This window comes from Anabas testudineus, chromosome 6 (genome assembly GCF_900324465.2).
Source record: "Anabas testudineus chromosome 6, fAnaTes1.2, whole genome shotgun sequence".
In the NCBI taxonomy this organism is placed as follows: domain Eukaryota; kingdom Metazoa; phylum Chordata; class Actinopteri; order Anabantiformes; family Anabantidae; genus Anabas; species Anabas testudineus.
The window spans coordinates 17,698,073-17,714,450 of NC_046615.1; the positions used below are offsets into that span (position 1 = coordinate 17,698,073).

The 16,378-nt window shown below is 38.6% G+C and overlaps 1 protein-coding gene across 2 annotated transcripts; it reads right to left on the bottom strand.

Moving 5' to 3' along the window:
• Positions 1-1,385: 1,385 nt before the first annotated feature.
• mov10l1 (Mov10 like RISC complex RNA helicase 1) lies at positions 1,386-15,608 on the bottom strand. 2 transcript variants are annotated; one of them, XM_026364927.1, is made up of 28 exons: positions 14,997-15,608; positions 12,631-12,680; positions 11,429-11,566; positions 11,146-11,333; positions 10,584-10,743; positions 10,191-10,303; positions 9,848-10,035; positions 9,109-9,249; positions 8,495-8,809; positions 8,080-8,277; positions 7,387-7,501; positions 6,664-6,841; positions 6,495-6,565; positions 6,310-6,401; positions 6,164-6,219; positions 5,764-5,855; positions 5,601-5,679; positions 5,334-5,515; positions 4,929-5,075; positions 4,670-4,791; positions 4,476-4,575; positions 4,057-4,203; positions 3,780-3,953; positions 3,238-3,387; positions 3,024-3,131; positions 2,215-2,355; positions 2,020-2,111; positions 1,386-1,621 (listed from the first exon to the last, which is right to left on the bottom strand). In XM_026364927.1, exons 1-28 carry the CDS (start codon positions 15,032-15,034, stop codon positions 1,594-1,596), a joined length of 3,603 nt encoding a protein of 1,200 aa, XP_026220712.1. In that variant the 5' UTR covers positions 15,035-15,608; the 3' UTR covers positions 1,386-1,593. The 2 variants fall into 2 exon arrangements, with proteins under 2 accessions (XP_026220712.1, XP_026220713.1); XM_026364928.1 differs by lacking the exons at positions 12,631-12,680; positions 14,997-15,608 and adding an exon at positions 11,839-12,064.
• Between the last annotated feature and the right edge of the window lie 770 nt (positions 15,609-16,378).

Sequence of the window (16,378 nt, forward strand, 5' to 3'; positions counted from 1 at the left end):
CCATTTAAATGGTTATGACAGATTTATTTGTTCGCAACAAATCTACCTAAATATGTTGCATGTCCTATTTTAACAATGTCAGCTTTTAAAAGGCAGGCACTTCATCCTTTTATGTTTTTTGCACTTTGTAATTAAGTTCTTCTGCTTCAGCTTTGAGCTTCAAAGTCGGAGATCTCCAGCTACAATTTAGATCCACAGGTCTTGAAAGGTAACGATATAAAAGCCACTCAAAACTGATTATGGCTTTCAGCTATAATTTACAGATCAACTCTCCTACTCAAAAAGTGAAACTAGTAGGAAATACAGAAGTAAAAACATAATTTTGCAAGTCATTAGTCATGCCCTCGTCAAGCTACGTTCAAACCGAGCATGTACTTGGCCCAGTCCTGCCATTTGGGGAAGAAAAAAATAAATCTCAATCACTGATTGTTAAAGTGAGCCAGACTGCAGGCAAAATGACCAGTATCGCTGTATATGCACAATAAAAAAGAAAAACACTTGCAGAGCTCAATTATAAGTTGTGACTCTCAAAACGCCGCTCTGAAGCTGAGCAGCAAAGAACATTAAAATGGCAAATAATTAAATAACTTAATGTGAGCAAGTTGGCACAAGTGACTAACGCACCATGCTAGGTTTACAGGAATATGAAGGAGAACTTTCAGATAAAACTTAGATTTTGAAGTTCTAAAATCAGTTGAAAGTAAAATGCAAGTTCTGTTTGTGGAGTTTCACATTCACAGTACAGTCTTCATGGCAGAGTGAGACAAACACCTGAGACATACATCAAAGACAGAAGCACGTTTGTGAAAATAAGGAGGGGGGGACTGGGTGTCTGAGCTGGGCTCCCTTGTAGCACAGCGAACTCAGATAAAAGCTGTCTCCTCCATGAGCATAAGAGACTCATTAACTTAAGAGATTGAACCCCCATTTGACTCTTTTCTTTCCTCCTATTCTTCCCTGCCCCCCTCCTCTCCATCCTGCTGGGCTCCAGTAGGACTGACAGTCCCTGTGCAGACTGTCAGTAGCACTCAATTGTCACATCAAGTCTCCGGGCCTTGTGGGCAGACGCTGCCACGCCGAGGTGTGCAGACAACTTGCCCCCAGAAACTGCAGACATCTGTGGCTCGCCTCAGTATGCTTACCTATGGCTATGCAGGCAACACACTAAAAGTTAAAGTGTTGTCTTTTGTGATTGTCCTTTCTCAGCAAAGAACAAATGAGAAATTGTGCTGTTAAAAACAGACCAATGCCATTTAAATTCTTTTACTTGCACCCAATAGCCCCACTAGGACACAAGTCACATTAATTCACTCAAAAATCTGTGATCATAACCACAGTCAAGCACATCAGTTTAATAATCACAGGACAGAAGTGTGCAGTAGACAAGCAAACATTTTTATTTATACCCGAGTGGATTTGCATTTAGCTTTCATAGAAAAAAAACATTTCTCTATTCAAACAAATACACTTAACAGTGATTAAGAAAGCTACAGTTCACATTGTGAGCAGTCAAGACAAGGAAAAAACCTAGATTATGATAAGACAGTCAGGCTGACAGAGCTGAGGTATACCATCTATGATTCCTCTGTCCTCTTATGCACATCTTTGCTCTTCTGCAGCTCTGTGGGAGAAAAATAAAGTTGGGTTCAAAGGCTGGCTTTTAGGAAAAATTTAGCTGCTAGTTCTTTTTTTTTGTTATCTGTCATCCAGTACAGTATAAAAAAATATTTATTAAAAAGTTTTATTTAAAAATAAAATAACGCTAAACTAAAAAGCAGCTTCGTTAAATTTTACCATAACACAAATGGGATAAAAGTCAGTATTTATACTGCTTAATTTATTGTGTATGTGTCTAATTTAATGACGTTACATTTCAATCATTAACCTGGACAATGAATTGACAGCAATGCTGAGGCATGAATTACCTTCATATTATATGGCAAATATGACCTGTAGCCATATAATGACTATCAAATATGAGAAAAGAATGTATGATGGTTATGCGTTTAGTTTACATACATCTGAGTATCTCTTAGGGAGGGAGGAGGGTCACAGCCCAGATATGCCCCATTGATAAAAGAGTACTCCAGCAGAGCCCTGAAGCATGGATCCTGGAAAGACATTTAAAAGTAATTAATAGTCAGAATTCATAAACAAACATAGACAATAACATATTTTGCAATATCAGATTAAATTAAAAGTCTTGTCACTTACTCTAATGAGAATGTGGGGATTTCCAACAATCAGGAGCAGGGCTTTGGGGCGAGTGACAGCCACATTGAAGCGTTTGGGGTTTGACAAAAAGCCGAGCGCGCTCTGCAAATCATCGCTCGGTAGTGATTCATTAGAGCGCACCTACATTAAAAAATAATTAAATTAACTGCATAAGACACAACAGGAACAAAGCTATTGGAAGGTTATGGCTGATGCCAATGCTCCACAGACTCTGATAAAGCATAATGTGATGTCTTAATTGTAGTAAAAGTGCCATTTTGGGTGTTTCATTTCCTTATGTCTGCCTTAATATGCAACTCCATCATTAGTAATGATCAAAATCTATTTCTTTATCTGTAAAGATATCTGTATGGAATTTAAATTTAATTAAAGAATCTTGCTCAAATCATTTAATGATACGAAGTCAAACAACAGCAATGACTTAAAGAGGAAAAAGTCCAAACTGAAAAGATCAATATTCTGAAACATCGTACAATTCTACAATTTCTTTATTTTTTTAAACTCTTGACTCTTAAGACTTTTGACTAAGTCTTCAGCTTCTTCTGTGCTCCCAGGATTAGTCTGCTGCACGAAATCTATCAGAGTAGCTGAAGCATCTTAACCAAAGGTTTAAAAAAAAAAAACTAAACAAAAAAAAAAAAAAAACTAAACATTTTATATCCCCAAAAACTCACTGATTTACAACAAAGAAGAAGATCTAGATGGAATTTTGACAGACATCAACACAAATGTGCTTTATTAAAATGAACAATGGATTAAAGTAGATACCATTTTCGTTTTTTGCCTACCGTAGATAATATGATGACCAGAAACTCTTGTCCCTGGAATTCCTCCACAGAGCCCACTTTGATGTCAGACAGGCCAACTTTGCCAAGTAGCACTCTAATCTTCTCACACTGAAAAACACAAAAACGACTTCACAGTCTACAGTATGTAAACCTGATTACTTATAAGTTTAAAAGCAGTTTAAGCTTCCTTTTAGTTGAATTTATGCAGCCTTACTTGTTTCTTGTAGGGGGCAATAATGCCAATCTCAGAGGCGTCAACAGGGTTGTAGAGCTTCTTGGCCAACTGGCAACAGTACAGCATGACCTGTACAGCTTCCACTGGGTTGAACCATGATGGATTGTTGCCTTCTCTTATTTCTGTGCCCTAAAGCAGAGCAAAATCACTGAAATAAATGTGCGAGCCAAATATCTAAGTAAAGAAGAGTGTCCTAGCAAATAGTCTACCAAACAATTTACCTTCTTGCTTTTGTTATAATACATTTTATATTTATATACAATTATTTACTGTGGTTTCAGGTTTCCATCCATTATCATTAAATTTTTTTTGCACTCATGTTGGTCCATCTCACTGCACCGAAAAGTCCTTGTTTACAGTTGTTAGTGTGTATTAAATTGCTCCCATGGGACAAATAGTGTTTTATAAATTAAACTGAACTATATATCATTAGACTGCAGAGATGCAACTAACTTAATCTATGATACAAGAAATAATAACAGGAAGTGTTTTTTTTTTTTTTTAATATAAGTTTTCATTACCCTGACACCGTGAAAAAGAAGAGGGAAGCCTTTCTTTGGCAGATTTTTCCACTGGCACAGAGAGTGTGTTATTGCTCTGGGGGCCTTAAAACACAGTTCCCCCTGGTAGAAAAGTTTGGAGGGCAGTGTGAGCAAGGCCTCATGAGAGCGGTAGTTGTAGATCAACTTAGTCACCTGTAGCAATACAAACAGCAGCATTTATCAATGTATAACAATTCCATATTAAAGATTTTAAATACACTGTGTCCAGATATATTTAGAACCTCAGTGCACCAACCAGCTTAGGATTGTACCCCCACTCATGTCTGGAGTACAACGGGTTTGCCATTAGCCGCTCCAACAAAGACATCCCCAAACCGAAGGCAATGGCGAGTTTGGACTTCACTATTGGACCCAACTGACGGGGGTCTCCGGCCAACACTATCTAAGCAGGTGAGAACAAAACAAACAAAAAAGTTATTTAATAATTATTGAATCAAGAAAGATCAGACAAGTTGTAAATTATTTTTAAGACTCGTTTTTATTTTAACCCTTTAATGCAAAATAAAATTGTTGTAATTATTTTAAACCAACTGAACCAAATATTAATAATTAGGATAGAGGCACAGCACTGCACACCTCTAAAAATACTGTTCTAGCGCCATGAAATGGTGTCCATTAGGATCTGTGCAGTCAGTGTGAGTGTATTGTTCTGACCTGTCCATCTCTCTCTGATACAAGGCTAATGGGGATGAGGGACTCTGGTTCAGTGGCCTGGCCAGCTTCATCCAGGAACACATGAGTAAAATGTCCCACTCTGAGGAATAACAAATCCAAACATAAGATTAAGCTGAGTGTAAAGTGGGAGAGAAAGCATTAACCTCCACCATGTGCGACAGCTCAGGCCTTACTGTAGTCCGATATTATGGAACATGCCAGCACTTGAGCATGTGCTGATAACAATCCTGTGAAAAGAGGCATGACGGATGTCCTCTCCTGCCTTCGAGTATGATCTCAGCACTTCTGGAATGGACTAGGAAAAAACATTTAGATTTAAATGATCAGATCATTCAGGAGAATGTATATTTTTTTATTATGATCATACGGGTAAAGTAAGTCTGTCCCAAATAACTGCACAGTGATTCTCTTTCCCCTGATGCTGTTCAGTACCTCATCCTGCCTACAGGATGCATTGACGCGGGCCATACTTGCAGCATGCAGGAAACCACTATTATGTAGGCGAATGCAGATGAGGTCAGCAGCACTGTTGGAAGGAGTACATACAAGTACCCGACTGCTAGGAAGAAAGTGGTAAATCTGGAGGTAGAAAGATTTTGGGAAATCAGTCAAGCAGCACCAGAATGGAAATGAGCTTGATAAGCATAAGACATAATGCTGACATTTTCAAACAAGAGAAGACAAATCTGACGAAGCCTATAGGTTGTTGACAAGTTTTAAATCAATACCAATATTCTCAAGGCAATGTTTAGCTACACTAACAGGTCTTTATTTAATCATAAAGCAAATCAAACCTGTGATTAGACAGTATATTCTAGAGGGCTAATGTGTATGCACCTGTAGTATAGATTCTATGAGGGTGATCGTTTTTCCAGTGCCTGGAGGTCCAAACAGGACATAGGGAATGGGCCGACACTCTCCAGCCAGGATTCTCTTCACCGCCTCTCGCTGAGGGGGGTTCAGATCAGGGTTAAAAAACTGCCCTTTGGTGGGAATGGGTTTTGAAGGCAGTCTACCATCTAGAAGCAATTTTACATGCGTTGCCGTTATCAAAGTTTTTTAATATATATTAGCAAAGCTGGTGCAAAACTGAAAATCAAATACCTGAAACTTTAGTCTGTGTGGCCTTTGACTTCATGTCAATGGAAATGCTTGACACTGCCCCGTTTAGCATGGCTGGAGCCTGGTTTTCATATTGAATTAAACTTAATTAAAAATGTAGACTTTATGACATTATTGTATATTATTTTTCTTCCCCATACCTCACCTCACTGTTGATTATTTTGTTTTGGTCTGGCTCATCGATCCACTTCCCTGTCCACTGAGGTTTCTGAAGGGTCACTCTAGATGGGAAGAGAACTGCACAACACCATGAAAAATCTCTTTGCTCACTGTGGCAAAGGATGAGAGAAAAACAAACAGCACCCTCTGGAGCCCATTTTGTGCCAGTGTCAATCAGTGTCCTTTACAGTGCACTACTGCTAATTATCAGTTTAAATCTCATCTCAACTGGAGTTCACCAAGTATACGATATATTTCAACACACTCTTTTAAACACCTTGTTAGGCTTACATCGTTTCATAATTGCTACGTATGAAAATTATCATCCCACAGTGTCAGAAAAGATACATATGCTGTGAAGCAATTTGAATAAAGTCCCTGCTTACTCTCCCCAAAGTGTTTCGTTTGTTCAAGTGCATTGTGGCATCGCCTCATAGTCAATCTGGAAATCCAAGCAAACAAAATATTCAGTGTCTATCAACAGAGGTACTGAAACACAATTTGTCCACAACACATTATTCATTATTTTTACCTGTTGTAGGAGAATTCAACATCAAGTGGCTCTCCAAGGTAGTTGCGCTGAAACTCAGAGTTCACTCTCAAACTCACATCCTCGTCGTTAATCTGTGCCAATGCAGAACATCAGATTTAAAAGAGCATTTATGTTTAATTGTGCAGAATATAAAAGATGATTCGGGGTATAGAAAATATCTGTACCTCTGTGACATAACTAATATACTCCATTACCACGTCATGACTCTGTGGTTTCTTCAACACTATTCTGTCACCTGTAGAGGAGGCTTGTCAAGACTTGTAAACATGACAAAAAAAGAACAAAAAAAACATAGCAATAGTTCATCAGTTATGAAATAAGAATTTTACTCACCTACATTAAGACTAGGTCTTCCCTCAGACAATCCCATGACCTCAAGGTGCAGGTAGACAGCTCCTTTACGGAGAAGAGCTCCATAGATTGTGAATTCCCTCAGTTCCCTTTCTGCATGTAGCTCTTCCAGCCAGAGAAGGGTTGAGAACCGTGCTTGCATGTTTGATGGTGTTAACACCTCAGAAAAAGACAGCAGGTGACGGAAAATGTGATATTTCAGATGTTGCTTTGAGTCAAACACATAGAACAGCAGCCTACAGAGCCATATTTGATGCAATGTGGGCCATTTCAATAACAAGTGGTCTAATAAATATTATACATCCCCTTGCAATGATCTAAGGCTAGTATCTCTGAGGGGGTTCACCTACTGTAGACCAACAAGTCATTTTCTGTAAAACCCCCCTTTAAAACATGTTTTTAACAATACATGGACAACAACTGTAAAGAAACATTTGACTATGTTGATAAGCCTCATATTGTATTACTGCAACAACTATAGGAAATTAGGAAAAGATACTTATAAAAAACAGAGACATGCATACATAGAATCAGTTCACAAGACACAGTGTGGCTTCTTGAATTGAAAAATAAATGTAAGCTCCTAGTAGAAATTACTAGGAGGTTTAATACACTCTGCTACCGCAGAAGCAGCTCTAATCCACTTCTTCACCTTATTGGCCTTATTCTACTGGACAAGCTAAACTTCATCTGGAGCAACCTCACCTCGCCTAAGCATGGCTGAACCACCAGCACATCACTCTGTGCCTCCACACAGTCTCTTAGAGCATGGGGCACTGGGTAATTAGGCAGGAAGTTTGGCAGTCTGCGCTTAGTAAGCCTGTTAGTGGAAAAGGCCATGTCAAACAAGAGGCGATATAAATAATTCAATTTGTTTAAATAACATTTGTCTCAGAGTACAAGATTCTTAGTCATCCCAGCAATACTCCACAATAAAACTATGAATTAAAAGAAGCTTAGGTTGGACAGAGCAATTGGGATATTAATAAATAATATACAAACATTTAAAGTGGACATATTACACTTAATTTAGGGTTTATATTTAATTCTTGGGCTCCATTGATAAAGGATTATAGGATTTTCAAGTTAAAGTGAACTGGCCAGACTGAGAACTGGGTGTTGACTACCATCCAGCATACAAACATCTCATCTCAGGCTTTGGGCCTCTGAATATGTGTAGCATGGGCACCCAGTTTAAGTTTTGCCTGGGACACAGAAAACAACTACATTTTGTGAAATTCTGACAACTGCAAAAACTTTTGCATGCAAAAATGAAGAAAATGAATTTAAACATAAAATTTATATAAAATGGAAAGCAGTAACAAAACACAGAGGTAGGAAGCACATTAAAAGCTGTATGTTCTTCCTTCTCCTTCCTCAACAGAATAATTTTCATACCTAGGTGTGTCTTTTGGAGCAGAGACAGTGATTACGTGAGTAGGTATTGTCTGAACTGGACAAGCATCACTGGGAGTGTAGGGCATAGTGGGCTGCAGCAGATTCTCCTCTTCACTGCCCACTGTGACCTCCAGGCGCCTCCCGATGGTGAAAGTAGAGAAGTGCAGCAACAGCAGCTCTGCACAGCTTCCCAGGCTCCTGCACAATTTCCCACATATGCAATTTACACAACATACTGCAGTGCCTCACTGAGACACTTTACACCCGAGTAAGAAGAGGTTAGACAGGAGATCCAGACAGGGATCAAACCAAACATTTTCATTTCCACATTCACCATTTTGATCCATTACTTCTATAATTAATTCTATTATTAATACTTCTTCCACTACAATACATAAAATAAAAAGTAACTTACTTTGCTTGGCAGGCTACTATAACAGACAGCCTCTCTCCTGGTGAAATATCCAGCTCTCTTTCCTCCTTTCTTACACCAGGGAAATGGGTTTTCTCCTTCAACACTTCACAGTATTCTTTTTGTCCCTCTTTCGCATCATTGACTTGTTTTTCTGAAGAGTCTAAAAGGTTTTCAGACTCTGAGTTGTTTCCTTGCAAATGCCGTTTATCTCTGAGTGGTGCAGGCCCTTTGACAGCAACCAGGGTGAACTGTTCAACTGAATCCCAGCCAGCAAAATCACAGCATTTTAACCTGTGGGTCTCTGAACCTTTATTCCTGTAAGAAGAAAAAGATGACAATGATACGGTACATTATATATTTTCCACTATTAATGGAATGGTAATTGGCTCTGTAAGAGGTGTTACACAGTCCTCATTTTCTCTCACATCTGAATAATTTTTAATCACAGGTACAAAGAAAAAATCTCACTGAACATTATTACTATTATTAATATTATTATTATTAACAGCCACTAATAATAGAAACTATATTTCTATTTTAACTGTTTGAGATTAGTGCTTTAATCTAGTTTTATAATGGGTATCTGGATAGTTTTTCCTTCTTTGGTCACTCACTGTATCCAGAGCACCAGTTCTTGCCTCTCCCCCATCATCAGATCTCCAAACTGACCATAGTCTGTTACATCCAACCCTCCTTTGTTTTCCAAGATTCTTTGGAGTTCGGCCTCTGGAAGAACTATAGTAGAAACCTTTGCACTGCAAGCGGAATAACCAAAAGAAAGACTGCTCATTATCTCAATATTATAGAGTCAGTAAATCCTAAAAAAAAAAAAAAAAAAAAAAAAATGTTTGCACTGTGCACATAAATATGTAGATTTATGCTGGAAGTAAAAACTACTTTTTTGAATTTCTGTCTATCACTTTCTTTAATTACCTACAGCAGTTTTCTACTATTCCCTGACATCTATGTTGTCGATGGGTCAGTGTTTCACTATCAGGTAACACCAACCTCCCTTTAACCCCCTCTCTTCTCCCCTGAAGGACCTGCTGCTGCAGTACATGCACAGCTGTAACTCTGCTCCCTCCTTTTCTTATATATTTTGAATGGAATCGAATAGACAGAAACCTAGAATCTATAGTGCCCCTTTAAGTTTAAGTGTCAAGTCATTTCATATTGAAAAATATACTACATATTCAGTTCCAAATTTTAAATCTGATATACAACAGTAAACAAAGTACCATTACAATGCATTTGTTAACTAGTTTTTGGTAAAAGAGGCAGGTGAATGAATAATAAAAATAATCGTTACTTGTATCCCTATGAAGATGCAAGACCAAACACTTTGTTTAATACCTCTTAACACAGGGTGCCATGCACAGGGCCCTCCAAGAATAGAACGACTGACTGCTTTCCACCATTACCAGGTTGACAAGGTGTCCTGGCAAAGGCTGGTAGTTTGCAGGCAGCAGCAGAGAGTCCAAGCTGAAAAACACACTGTCCTCCACAACTCCACTGTTCCCAAACATGCTAGTTACACAAACCTGGTGAATGAGGATTATTCATAGGAGTGATGAAAGAAACCAGTCATTAGATACATAGATACATTAAACAGTTAGTTTTTTTTTAATAGAAATCCTTTATAATGTCAAGACCTTTTACAATTGTATAGCCTTATACTTTCAATAAGGGAAATTACCTGATCTAAGCGGCAATAGCGTAAAGGGGCTACCGAATGTGCATGGGTGGTCCAGTGGGTGGGATTGATAGTATACTTTGCTTGGACCCAGTCTCCTTTCATTGGCTCATAACCTAGAGGAGAGAAGGGAAATATAGACAAAGAATGGCAACAGGTGGTGAATCTACAGTCAGCCTTTAGCTGACTGGTAGTAAATTTGGTGTGAATGTGAGTTTGCATAAGCTACTCTCAGTCTGACAAGTAACTAATAAACTGTAAAAATATTTTAAGTGGACTTTAAAATCTGTCAAAAATTCAATCAGAGACCAAATAACTACTGGGGGTGTTGGCAGCAGAAGTAGCTTAAGCAAAGTTTCATGGGGGTCAAGAGCAATGTGCAGTGAGCAGCAGTACCTTCCCAAAGACTGTAGCGTGGGAAGTATGTGGTTTGGTTTATGTAGCCGCCATCTCCATTAAATGATGTGACTGTGCCAATGAGAGGCCGCAGCTGCATGCTGTCAGTTTCTAGAGAGGTTCTTCCCCCATCCTCCCAATCCTCTGCACTCTTCTCCACCTAAATGATGGGATTAAATGGTGCAAGTCTGAAAATTGTCACTATAATTCCCTATTTGTAATGTGCTAATTTCATGTGTTTATTTTTAACTGAAACAATGAAAGAGAGGGAGAACAATGTTAAAATACAAACAAACAAACAAAAAAAACACCACAAAGTTGTGCACCAACTTCTGGATTGTGGCATTTGATAAGCAGGGAAGAGGAGGGAGAAAATGTATTAATTATTACATATACATTCATTTTAACACACACACACACACACACACACACACACACACACACACACACACACACACACACACACACACACACACACAGGGGTGTGGCAAAACTTCTTGACACAAGATAAATCAAAGCGTATGATGCAAATTCAGGCTGCTGTCATGTACAAGTTTCTCACCCTTAAGGCTTTCCACCCCCTTTGGGCACCATCTCGCACTGCTATGCAGTTCACGAGGTCGCCTTCTTTCAGTGGCACTCCGCCCAACACTTCCTTATTAGTGAAGTAGATTGCGTCGTCTATCATACCATAGTCAAGACACAGCTGGGTCACCACACTGCCCCGCAGGTGGCGGATGTTCTCCATGCCTGACCAACAAAAACCACATAATTGTGCTTATAGACACCCGACAATACACAACGATTAAGCTAACCAGGGCTATACTTACAAATACAGCATTTACCTGGTGTATTGTAAGTGTCTTCTCCATCCACCTCTACTGTCCTCCACAATGGAGAAACCAGCTTTGATAGCACACACCGCACAGCTGTAAGCATTTCTGCACAATGGTAGCTCAAGTAGCTAACGTTAGCTATCCACGCTAAGAAAACACAACAGTGCAGTTTTTAGACATTACAGCCACTCCTGTAGCATTTTTAGTGTTGTTACTGGCCATTGTTTTGTTTTTATCATCTTTAAATCGCGGGAAGCTGATGTTAGCTCATTAGCTAGCTAAGTAAATTAGCTAAGCTAACTCACATTCACAGTTAATGTTAGCTAAAAGCTGCCACAAACAATACTGTAAAAGTAATTAATTATGGAAATAGTTCACAACACCTTTATGGATAAATGGTGAATTCTTTTTTAAATTACCGTTTTCAACACAAAATACTAAACTAAAATTCACGTGTCGGGGTCACGGACGGTTGGATTTGAGACCTCTCCGCTGTCTCGGCGTCGGGAACGCGTACGCGCGCGGGAGAGCTGGGTCGTGGTTATGAGGAGTGGCGTTGTTACGGAAGATTTGGTCAACTGCAGAATTTAAGGCCCGTTTCCCATAATTCACCGCCAAGAAACCCCATTTCAGAACCGTAGGGAAAGTTGAAATAGATTCACATCTGTCTAAATTCACTTTGGATTTGGAAAAAGTTTACGTTAAAAACTTTAATGCGTATTTTACGTGTTGTCAAGGTATCTGTTCATCTTCAAGTTGTAGTCAAAGAGGTGTCAGCCTTAATCAGGGCGGAAATGCCTAATTCACGTGGTGTCCTGTAGGGTATTTCAAAGCTGTCAAATTACAATTTGGATTTTGGCGTGCACAAAGTCGGAAATCTTTTATTCTGATTACTCTAAATAAAAAGAGCAGATCAACTTTCTTGAAATGCATGTTTAATACAAGATGAGATTCAAAATGTATTTCTGTTGTTTCTACAGTGTCAGAAAATGATAATTTCCTCAATGCAAAGTGACATCTTTACATTTCTTGTAATTTCAAAGGACGTACTTGGTATTTTGCTGACAATTTACAAAACGGACAAATATCATTATGTTGATAGACCAGTCTAATAATCAACTACTCGCTGCAGTTCTGATATCATAAGTAGTTGCACAACCCTTTGAGTATTACTGTGTGTGGATATTATAATGAATACTTTATTGACTTACCTCCTGCCTCTTCGTGCACATGACCTGTGTTTGGAACTTCACGTATCTTTCTATATGAAGAAGATTGAAAAATATTAGTGAGCTTTTGTACCAGGAGGAGAAATATCTACTGTTTTAACACAGTGCAGAGTACACTCTACCTGGTAACAGTGCCCTCTGTTTCTTTACTTAGACTAATTCATGACAAACTCAACTGATGAGTCAGTCTGCAGATGTGAACTGAAGACAGAGCTGAAATGTTTCACTGCCATTTTCTTGCCACCTTTTAGGCACACTGCAGAAGAGACAACTCTTTAAGTCATTCATATTTCACTGTAAGACCAGACCTTATTTAGACTCAAGCTGGGGATGGCATGCATACTAACCACAAGCAACCAGTGTGTTACTGGACAAACCTTTTAAATATAATAGCATCGCTGCCATGTTAGATCCCCCTGGCCTCATGAGTCTCATTAATGTTGTTTTTAAACGACTAAAAACACCAGTGGTCCACATATTTCAAATGTCCACATGTAAACAGTTTCAGTAATTGCAACTTAAAATTGGAAGTTTACATCAGGCAGTGCTGCCAAGGGTACGACACGCAGTAAATCACAGACCACACACTTGTCATATTTTGTGCCTCTGCAGCTTTGGTGTCATGTCTTCCAAAGCTTTAATAAATATTGGGGACTCTAATGTTAAGCATGTGCTGTGAAGGCATATTTTGCTGTTAAATCTTAGTATAACTGAACACAGTGACACAAACATACAGTTCAATGCTTGACTCACTTATTCTCTCTCAGGCTTTGGTGTAGTGATTCTTCTCATCCTCTGTGGCTTCTGTTTGTACCTGTTACTCTATGTTTAAAACTTATTGCTAGTATAGCCAAAACATTCTTACATATTGTTGTCTGCATGTTTCTCTAAACGGCCAGCCAGTAATCCAGGTGTTTCTGTTTGTTTGTTTGTTTGACAGGGTTAATATCTATAGACTACAAAATGTTAGAATCAACCTTCCTACATATTGTATGTCCTATGTCAGTAAAAACCAAAGTCTTCAAACTGCTTGAGATGAATAAACCATCAGGATCAGTGTCATCAAAATGGTTTATTTAATATTTCATGAAACTCTCATTCGGACATAGAACCTACAGGACATATTATTAAGGACGCATACATTTGTTCAATTATAATGGATATTATTTGTTATTTGCTATGGCTTAAAGACAGCATAGATTGTTAGAAAATATTGATCAGTGCAACAGCAAGTTAATAATCAAACCCCATTTATGATCTTGTCATAAAGGATGAAGTTGAGAATGTTTTTAGATTTTTAGCTTCTGCCAGTGGATCTTAGTAAACTGTCCTTCCTGATGCTGATATGATCCTCCTGTCACCACAAGAGGGCAGTGGTGGAACTTTTTTTTTTACACAAGACAACACATCTCAGCTGCAGAGTGCAAATGAGGCCAAAGGAAGAATCAGATCAGGTACTCAAAGTCTGTAGTGCTATAACTGGACACCCTACTTACTTTAGAAATATAAAGAATGCTCAGAAATGATTCAAGCTATTGTGGGGAACATAATGGAAAAAACAGACTCCCTGCTTAATCAGCTCATGTTGGACCTGGGTCTGGGCCTCCCCCCCTCTATTATTAGCAACTAGAATGCACAAATACATCAAAAAGTACCAGTACAGTCAAGACATGACTGTTAGAAGTTCGGCCACCATCTCTCATTCACATGATTTGAAACTTTCTTATGTTATTTAACACATGTTCTTAATTTAGGGCAGCACAGTGGTGTAGTGGTACCACTGTCGACCCACAGCAAGGAGGACTTGGGTTTGAATGTACGGGTCGTCCGGGTGCCTTTCTGTGTGGAGTTTGCATGTTCTCTGTGTGTGTCTGCATGGGTTTTAGGTTCACTGGTGGCTCTAAATTGGCCATACGTGTGAATGACTGTCTGTCTCTAACTCTACAGTGTCAGCCAGTCACAGCTGGGATGAAATTTTATTTCACAAAGAACAGAAGGTCAACATTAGCCTGTTATTATTATTATAAATGAATCCTCTTCAAATATATCTGTTTTTTCCTGTTAATGATCCATCACAGACATTTTGTTTACAGTAGTCTGGACTGTATAGTGCAGACCACATGAAAAAAATGGGTTTAATTAGATAATCCCTTCTGAGATTCATCTCCATTCTCTTTGAATATGGAAACCAGATGTAAATAAGAATTCATTTGGCATGAAGTATGTATATAAAACTCAGAGGAAGTGTAGAAACATTGCAACAGCAACCAGAGCCAATATTACTTCCACGTCTGTTATTCATCATATTAGAATAAATGCGCAACATTGTACTTTGAAACAGTGCTTACCTAAAATGTCTTTCGTCGACGAGTGTATATTTTGACATATTTATCTGTTTCTGCTTGGCAATGGTTTATTCTTTTCCTTCACTGAAACAGACAAAACTTCCGACAAACATTAAAACTATAATACAGCAGCTGTTGTTATCTATGACAATCAGGCTGTACACAGAAATAACAACCAGTCAGCATCATTATGAAAACTGCCAAATCCAACGCTCCACACTAGAACAGTCATAGACCATATACTGTATATTACACAATCCTTGTGTTATTTAGATTTTTGTTTTTCTTTTCCATTTGAACAGGTTGAGGTAGTGCAGGAAGAGAGGTATAAGGTTTCTCACCGCGTTCTCTGGAGGTAATTGCTATTTTCAAAGCTGTGGAAACTGGAATTTAAATATTATTTGTATATTTTAACCATACAACAAAATCTGGAGTGGATCATTGTCGGACCACCGGACATGAGTAAGCTTGTCTATGTTGCAATCCAACGTTGTTGCCACTTCAAGTCTTATGCTCTTCCTGGCATTAAGTACTTGTTGTGCACATTCGTAGCATATTAAATGTTATCATCTTTCTGCATTCAACTCCTGCTTACATTCTTTGTGTCAATGCTGACTAATTAAAGTATTCTCTCAATGTTTATTCCCTACTATACTATGAATAAAATGTACTTAAAGCATACTTGGAGAAACAAAAACAGCCAAGCAAATGGGATGATGTATTTCTGCAGGACAACCCAGAAGTTAGCATCATCATGGTTTGGTGGACAAAAAAAAAACAACAAATGTGTGTTTTTCCATTAGTTTTTGGATAATTGCAGAAAATAAACTTACAAATAAACTTAACTTTTATGGGTTTTGAAGCGTACACACAGTTGCCAGAAGTTAAAAGCTACTGTTACAGCTAGAAACAAACTACACCACGGTTGTGTCATTACAGTGTCACCACCACAGCGTGCCTAGCTTTTCCTCTCTTGATCTTGATAAATCTACAAGTTGGATAGACTGGCTTAGACTGACTGTGTGCAAATATAAACACAATGAGGCTTGACCTGGTGACATTTGATGTTCTAGACAACCTCAACAGTCTGACTTAGCTACTTGCTGGCAATGACCTTTTTAACAATGACATATTTTACGACATAGAATAAAAGGTGAGAGTCTCTCATGATTGTATCAGCCGCAGACCTTACTGGAAATACCTACTGACAGCAGGAGGAGGGAAATCACAGGTGCAAAAATGCTGATTTCCAGGTTATAGGACTCACTACCATGGCACTCTGCATGACTGAAAACAAAACGTCTTAATGAAGGTAATAAGTAGAGAATTGAACGGGTGGGTAATTGAGACCAGTAGACAAAGATTAATGACAATGGGGAGAGGAG